The following is an 8,690-nucleotide window of genomic DNA, read 5'->3' as shown; positions in this document are numbered from 1 at the left end:
GAGGGTGAACTATATCTTGGCTGCAAATATCAAACTGTGAATCCTTAGTTTTCTACAGCTGATAGCGGTTGGTCATTAATTGTGATGAAGTTTAGCAGCTTCTCGGTAAACACTTGAGCTCCGGGGCTTCAGCGGTCTGTTATTCTTGTTCAGTCCGGAGACGGCAGTCTGAGTTCGGTCAGCTGCGCTCAGTCCGCCCCTCCTCCGACACGGGTAGACTGAGCGCGGCTGACCGAAATCAGACTGCCGTCTCCGGACTGAAGGAGAATAACGGACCACTGAAGCCACGGAGCTCGAATGTCCAACGTAAAACTAACTTTACTGTGGTTTAAGGTGGCGCTATGGCTCTGCAGACGTTGCTGTCTTGTTTTGTGGTGTTTCTAGTGTAAAATACTTCCACACAGCGGACACGTTTAGATGAAAAGTTGGTTAGCTGTTAGCCACAGTGCTGCTGCACGTTGTAGCTGCTGCAAACTATGAACTGGATTTCCTGAATGTGAGGCGGGTCTTATTACTCTGGGTTCATGAGACGCGCCTCCGTTCAGGAAATCCATTCCATAGTTTGAAGCCAACGTGCATCATGGATCGAAAAAATCCGATACGTAAATTATGTTGGTATGGGAGCCCGATACCGATACTGGATCGGCCCCATCCCTAGAATAATCATTAACTTCCTGGTAGGCTACAGTAGTTGTTACTTTTTTAACCTTCAGTGTTTCAGGCACTGTTTATAAAAAACATTTACTGTATTTGTGTATGTTACCGGTACGTATTTAATTTAAAAAATCTCTATGTAAAAATCTCATGATACAACGTGGACACTTGCAGCTTAGCGCAGCCTATATATGTTAAATATATTATATATATATATATAATATATTTAGAGTGCGCGGTTTATATTTGGGTGCGCTCTATAGTCTGGAATCATTAACTTGATTCATTGTCGTTTGTTTTTATTACGAGGTGCAACACGTTCTGTTCTGCACAGATTTATTTTAGTTTATAAAATAAAGTGTGCGTCTCGTACTGTGGCGGGGTTGTGTGAAGGCGGCGGGGTAAAGACCCTCTCGCCCCTCCAGCCTTCCTCTCCTCCACTCTGCGTCGACGTGCTCCGTCACTTCAATCAGCGCCCCCCTGTGGAAGGAGAGGTCCTCCGAGGTCTGACCGGGGAAGTCGAACAGCGCTACGACCCACTCCTAAAAACACACAAACCACGTTTTACTCTCATCTTTCATTAAAACATCAGCGTGCAATGAGCGCTGAACTCAAGAAAACAAATTAATGATGATAACACAAGTTAAAGATAATTATTAAAACGCACTGTATGGAATAAACAGGAACTATATTCATGAGTTCAGTTTGAATCAATCAAACTCACCTCTGAAGGTTTTAGTGCCGCTGAGGAAAATAAAAAAAGAAGTTATTAGAATATAAAGACGAGAAAACTTTATTTTAAAATACTTTAACGTGATGAAAGAAAAGACAGAAGGACGAAGTTTCAGGCACTTTATTAAACCTTGTAACGTCTTTCAGGGGGAATCAGCCACACAGTCACTTTTGTTTGTTTTTATTTATTTATTTTGGTGCAGTCAATAAAAAACTTTTCCAAAGACTCTCCACTCATGTTCCTTTGAGGAAACATCTGCCACAGTAGAATATATTGTAAAAAATAATTTTAATCTCATATTTATCACATGGAATGGGGGAGTGGTGGCGCAGAGGTTAGAGAAGGTGGGATCGGAAGGTCGCTGGTTCAACTCCCAGGACCGACAACATCAAAATGTGGGGGTGATAGGTGAAACACCTGCCTCCACCCTCATCTGCCCCACTCTGAGCCCTTGAGCAAGGCCCTTAACCCCCACCAGCTGCTCCCCCGGGTGTCCCAGATGCAGCTCTGTGCTCCACACAGAGGGCGGTGCTAGCTTGGTGGTTGAGTCAGGAATCGCCAAGTCTCCGTGAGTTAGTTCGCTGTGGTGACCCCTGAAGAAGGAGCAGCCGAAAGAAGAAGAAGGTGCTCCACTTTATTATTTGAGAAGCTCTGACAACATCCACGGTTCTTCTCACACCTTCTTCTCCAGCCAGAGTCTCTGTGGAGTCCCGCCTCTCGTCTCGTGCGACAAAGCGTTTTTATTTTGGAGGTAAAAAGTAAAAACTCTTGTAATGTGCACGAATAAACATTTAGTACTAAAAAGCTGCTTCGCATGCATGCAGGCTGCAGCAGCTGACGCTCCACGGCTGCAGGAAGTCATTCCCGGGTGCAGCGTGCTCCTGCAGCTCGCGCGCATGCACGTGTCGTTACAGACAGAAAAACATTAAAACCGTGTCATGGCTGCCTCAGAGGAGTTGACGGGGGAGAGGGTGGGCCCCAGAAACCATCTTATCACCAGCAAGCTGGTTTGTTTCAGCTATGGGAGTGTGCTGCTTGTGGGACTCCGTTTGTTTGGTGGCTCTTCAGACTGAAGAAGTCCTTTGGATGAAGGACGAAACGTCTCAACAAAAAAAAGAAAGCGTCTGGATGACTTGACTGAACATTGTTGGACTTGTACCTGATTATTGAGCACGACCTTCGATAGATCGTTAAAACTAACTGTGATTGCATCACGGGCAGAGTTTAAAACACAATAAAAAAATTAAATTAGAAAAAAACCTTCACGTTTAAAAACCGGCAGACTCGAGTAACAAGGTCTCGTTTTCAGCTGCTGGATCTGAAGGATCCGGTGGACTGGAGGTCTGGAGGTCTGGAGGACTGGAGGACTGGAGGTCTGGAGGACTGGAGGTCTGGAGGACTGGAGGACTGGAGGTCTGGAGGTCTGAAGGACTGGAAGACTGGAGGACTGGAGGACTGGAGGACTGGAGGACTGAAGGACTGGAGGACTGGAGGACTGGAGGACTGGAGGACTGGAGGACTGGAGGACTGGAGGACTGGAGGTCTGGAGGTCTGGAGGGTCGCCACAAAACCCTGGACTGGAATTTTTAAAGAATTGTCCAATAATTATTTTGGGTGTACTAATGTGGAGAAATAAATTATTTTTTATTACAGTAAAATAAAAATTTTGTGCAATTTAAAAAAAAAAACTGAAACGTGGAGTTCTTTTAAATAAAACCCGTAAAGAGTTCAAATAAAGTATTTTAAATTGACAAGTTATTTGTGTTATTTCCCTTTGGGATTAATAAAGTATTTTTGAACTGAATTTGTGGAGGAATATTAAAAAAACGGTAAGTTTGAGAAGTTAAATTAGACGATCGATCTTTCTCCTAAGGAACATGAACGGACATCAAGTTAAAGGACGATACAAAGGTTAAGATCAAACGCTCTTTTTTTAAATACACGGTTTTCATTGACTGTTGGTCCCAAACAACAAGACTACAAACACATGATGCTGACGAGCCCATCCTGAAACCTGGAGCCTGATGATGTCGTAAATAAATAACTCGTACGAGTTACGTCGCGCTGCTCAGACACTGACCTTGGAGGATGACCTTGGAGGAAGTCTGAAGTCCAAACTGAAGAAGATCCGCTGCTCTTTTCTAGAACCAACTGCTGCACAGACATGAAGCGGTTTCCTGAGCAGCTGAATCTGAATGTCCAGGTTTGGACCCGGAGACGGAACGTAGCCGAGGTTTTACGGGAGGTTCCGTTTGTGGATCAGCCACGTCTTTATTTACGCAAACTGGGATTTGATCACGAACGCGCTTTAGAAACGTTGGCGGCATCACTCTAGATGTTTATTTCATCTGTGGAGACGTTAAAAACCGCAGAAGAAGAAGAGCGCAGTAGAAAACGTCCAGCTCACCAGAACTTTCCATCGCAGCGTCGTCTGTCGCCTCCGATGATGTCGTCGGCGCTGGGAGGGGCTCCACCACCTCTGTGAAGCTCAGAGGAAATATTCCAACCCGCTTGTGTATCTGGCCCCGCCCCCACGCCTCGTCGACGAGCTCCAGGAGGGCGATGAGGTCGCCCTGGGAGAAGGTGAGCTCGTCGTCCTTCTCACCGTCGTAGTCGAACAGAGCGATGCATCGTGGGCCGCTGCAGGGACACGCACCACGATGGGTACACGGTTTGTGTGACGCCTTCACAGGTTGTGATGTTGTGCGTTTGTTTCACCTGACGGGAGGCGGATCTGGCTGCTCCTTCTGCTCCTTCTGCTCCGACAGGATGGACTGAAGAAACAAACACACGTCAACACGAACAAGTTAAATAAAACGACGTCGGAGCGAGAGAGGACAACGTTCTCATCGTGAAGACTTTGTGCTGGTTGTGTTTGTTCAGTTTAATCATCACCGAGTCGCTAATTAGAGCCGTTTAAGACCCTCATCTATGAAAGACTTGAAGGTTCATCTGACACGCTGGTGTCATTTTAACTACAGTTTACAAACAGAAGGTGCCTGAAACGATTAAAACCGACTCCACTGAGTTTAAATGTGCAGTAAAAAGATGCTGGGATATTTGGATATTGTTGTTTTGTGCAGGTTTTATTTGAAAATGGCCGCGTGTCATATTTGTCTTTCACAGCAGCTGAGTAAAAGATGCAGAGCATTTCATTTGTCTCGTACTTTTCACCATCCAAAGTGAAGACTGGACTTGGATGAGGTATAAATTAAGTACCGTAATTACCGGACTATAAGCTGCTACTTTTATTTCACACGCTTTGAACGCCACAGATTATACAAAACTGCGGCTAATTTATGGATTTTTTTTTTGTGACGGACTAACGAGCTTCATGCCGCCAAAACATTTAGCCTCGTCACACCCGGGCGCTCACATGCTACCTAATACATCTTGGGAGGCGGGTCCTCGTGACTCAACATGACTACCTGTATGAACAAATGATTAAAAATAATTCAGTAATCTGACCAATGACATTATGAAACAGGTCACGGTGGACCAATAAAACTTCGTTTCATTGATCCACTCCTCTCCATTGTGCCTCCAGGGAGGGGGGAATCTTCAGTGGGCGTGGCTTATATTCAGGTGCGCTCAATAGTCCGGACATTACGGTAATTAAGTTGTGCAAACACTATAATAACTCATTTTAATCAGGAACTAGCAGGGAAAATAATTAAATAATAATAAAAGTTGTAAAGTGTTCTAATAAATTATTCAATTTTGAGCCTTTTCCCATAAATTTAAATCAACAAAAGTCAAAGAATTACAAACAAACAAAAAGTTGGACTGATGTGTCTCTGACCAAAATGAATTCATCTTCAGTTTGTTTCAGTTTAACAGGAAACGTTTGGGTGTACCTGCTGGTTTCCTTCTAGAGCAGGTTTGGACTGGCTGTCCTGATCCTGGACCGGCTCTGGCTGGGGGTCCTGGTCAAGAAGACTCTGGGAGGGGGTGATGAGAGGGGGGGCTGTGGTCTGATCCGTTCCTTCAGAGGGTGCAGGAGCTGGATCATCCAGGACGATCAGGACGTCCTGCTTCTGAGAAATAAAGTGAAATAAAATTTAAAAAACCTGAACTTGAATAAAAACAGTTTGAATGTCTGGTACCGTGTAGTTGTTGTAGAGGGGGTGTCCGAGCTGAGGGCGGGGCGGCAGAGGCGGGCCTTTCTTCACTACCCTTTGCATCTGATTGGTTGTCACGGGAGAAGACGAAGCCGTCTGCGACGATGGACGATGTCCGGCAGGAGGGGTGGAGGGGGCGGGCGCAGCTTTAGAAGCAGGGCTCTGATTGGCTGCGGGTGCTGAATCGACGACCGGAGGAGGCGGTCTCTCGGGGGCGGATTTGATTGGTGGAGGACGAGAACTTGGCGGAGGGAGGAGCTTAGCACTCGTTGGACTTTAGGAACAAAAACAGCAAAGAACGAGTCAAAACGCAGCTTCCAGGAAAAATCAGTAAAACACAAACAGAGAAGATGTTTATCAAGAAGAAACTCCTGGTGACTCTGGGACATCACGCCCTTCTAAAGGAGCTGGTCTAGACCTCTGATCCTCGTCCGCAGTAAAACCAAGTCCAGTTCAACAAATCCCCATTAAAGCTCCAGGAGGACACTGGTTTTGCAACACAAACCTCTTCGGCTTGGCAGCCGGTTGTCGTTCATTCTTTTCGGCTGCTCTTCTCTGTATAAGTCGCCACTGGGAGCGTTTTACGCCAGAGGCCTTTCCTGATGCGACCTGGACTAAAACCTGCAACCTCTGGATAACGAGACCACGGCTCTGACCACTGAGCTACCACAGACCCTTGAGCTGGGCAGCCAGAACCGAACCAAACGGGAGAATCAAGACGTGGGTACCCTGCAGGGCTCCACTCGGACATTAAATTAATGTTTTGGAACAAAACATGGTACAAACCAGAGAAAGGAAACAAAGCAGCCTCTTTTATTTTACTACTTTAGCTGCTGGATCGGTGACAACAGTTTGTCTACAAATAAATCAGACTTCAGTTCTGCAGAATAACTAAGGCGATAAAACTACGACCGTAACGTGAATTTTTAAAACCCAACGGTTGCAAAAGTTTCCTGTTCTCGCTGCATTACAGCAGGAAATACAGCGTGAGTGACAAACACTGGACAACAGAGCTGTCTACGGTAAAACACGAAGAACAACAGCTAAAGTAGATGAAATGCTAGCTGAACGTAGCAAAACGCTCGCTAAAAAAATGAAACAAAATTAGATTTAACACTCAAGAGAAGCAAAACACTAGCTAAAACTGACTAGCTTAAAGCTAAAAGTAGCACAACACCAGCTAACGGCAGCACGCGAGGTAAAGGCTGTGCAGCTTCTCAGTCATCCTGGACATGGTAAATAGAAAAAAGGTTAAAAATAAAAGTGCAATTGGATTTTTTTTATATAAAGTTCTTCTGGATTCATGCTAGCTAAATAAAAGAAAACACTAGCTAAACGTAGCAAAAATGTAGCTCAAAGCAACAAAGCACAAGCTAAAACCTAAAAGTAATTTGTTGATCAATCTTAGCGATCGCTCGTGTCTCTTCAGGGTCATAAACAGGGAAACAGAAACCTGCCCCGTACAGACTAACAGACCTTTAGCTAACAGCTTGTTTAGACTCAACAACATCGACTTTATTCTGGTACCGTGGAGGAGGAGGAGAATCTGAGGACTTTGGGTTTGGAGGGTTGGCAGGTTCAGCTTTGGTCTGGGTCACAGGGCCTTTCCTCGTAGCCGGGGTCGGGGGTTTGGCTGGTACCGAAGGTTTGGGAGCTGCAGCAGAGGCTACAGACGGTGGTCTGGCAGGGACCGGGTTTGGATCTGGACGTGGTGGTGGGACCGCTGTGGGTTTGGGAGCCAGGTTTGGAGCTGAGATCAGAAAGAAAATGTCAAGAATCAATTACTCAACACACAGAAAGTAAACTTGACCATCAACGTCAGTAAACACAGCAGTATATAACTTCTAGTTAAACGAAACTCGGACCATTAATTAGAACCAAACCGATAAATCGGCAGGGCCGATATTTAGGTGTTATATCGATATGTCGGTGTTGGGGGACATATCGGTATCGGTGATAAATGTCCCATTATGCACTGATATAAACACTTATAATTTTCATCCCTAAAATGCTGGAACCAGCTGTAATTGTACAGTGAACCCAGCAGGGGACGCAAGAGGACTACTCTCAGGCCATGGCCGTTCACTTTAAGTTTCACTTTCAGCGCAGTCGAAGCAGCGAGCAACACTGCGCAGAGTATTTTGCTGAACAGAGCTTAAGTTTATTTGAACTGATCTGTAAATCAAATCAACAATAATAAATTATCTTCAATCCTCCAACCCGCTTGTCATTAGCTACGTGCCTCTCAAGTTAGCAAGCTAACGTTTAGATAACACTTGATATCTTTATGGTGAATAGTGGAGGACAGAAAATGTGAACGCACGTTAGGAAGACCGTTTCAAGACTTCGTGTTAAAACAGGTTTAAAAGTAGCTGTTTAGATTCTTGGGGTGGATGAAGCTCAAATATTGTCTGTCAATATATCGGTTATCAACATTAGCCCGCTCGCACAATATCTGTATCGTGATAGCAAAAAGTTCATATCAGTCGGGCTCTGCCATTAATGTCAGTAAACACAGAAATAAACAACTTAGTTAAAGGGAATGTGACAAATAAGGAACACGGGGTGGAAAACATGACAAAGAGTAAAATGAAAACTGACAGGCATGTGTGTTGGTAGATTTGTACTTTGAATGACTGAATCTTCATGAACTGATTTGTAAAATCATTTTAAAGGTTTGTTTGTCCGTTAAAATAATCTCTGATGAGGCGGCAGCACCCTCTACAAGTCACTAAATGTGTTTCATGTCACGTGGCAGTTTCTGGACAAACAACGAGCGCTGATAATTTGAGTTCCTGTCGAGATGTCCAGGTAACAAGTGCTGCCCGTGTGGGGTCACGTCAGTTCAGTAGGAAGTCCAGCAGCCTGGACCAGGACCGTTTGTGTTCAGAGGAGCAAACAGATGCAGTTCAACAGGGTCCAGACCACCTCAGCAGATCTGAGTGAGGACGTCGTCCAACACACGGAGGCCTTTCGGACCATCGACTGTCTTAAAGACGGACAAAGAGTCTCCGCTTCCTCTCATGGATCAAACTGAAGCCAAGTGTCCGTTTGTGGGTGCCATGATGTGTTTTTGGAGCTGGAGGCTGAATGTTGGAACGTGCAAGCAGCAAGGTGAGCGCTACGTGAACCAAACACTGGCCAGAAAAATTATACTGGAACCAGCTGACAGGGGGTGCACG

At 45.2% G+C, this 8,690-nt stretch overlaps 1 protein-coding gene across 1 annotated transcript in view; it reads right to left on the bottom strand.

The window, feature by feature from the left end:
* LOC119410062 (SH3 domain-containing protein 19) overlaps nucleotides 1-8,690 on the bottom strand; it is a gene marked incomplete in the record, with an annotated part of 43,878 nt that overhangs the window by 1,714 nt on the left and 33,474 nt on the right. The window contains 7 exon segments of the mRNA XM_037676970.1: nucleotides 1,028-1,196; nucleotides 1,379-1,398; nucleotides 3,795-4,027; nucleotides 4,106-4,161; nucleotides 5,245-5,424; nucleotides 5,494-5,782; nucleotides 7,036-7,258. Coding sequence (XP_037532898.1) covers nucleotides 1,028-1,196; nucleotides 1,379-1,398; nucleotides 3,795-4,027; nucleotides 4,106-4,161; nucleotides 5,245-5,424; nucleotides 5,494-5,782; nucleotides 7,036-7,258 — 1,170 coding nt within the window.

This window comes from Nematolebias whitei, chromosome 1 (assembly GCF_014905685.2).
Source record: "Nematolebias whitei isolate Nwh7 chromosome 1, NemWhi1, whole genome shotgun sequence".
NCBI classification, from domain to species: domain Eukaryota; kingdom Metazoa; phylum Chordata; class Actinopteri; order Cyprinodontiformes; family Rivulidae; genus Nematolebias; species Nematolebias whitei.
This window is presented reverse-complemented; position numbering and strand designations above follow the sequence as displayed.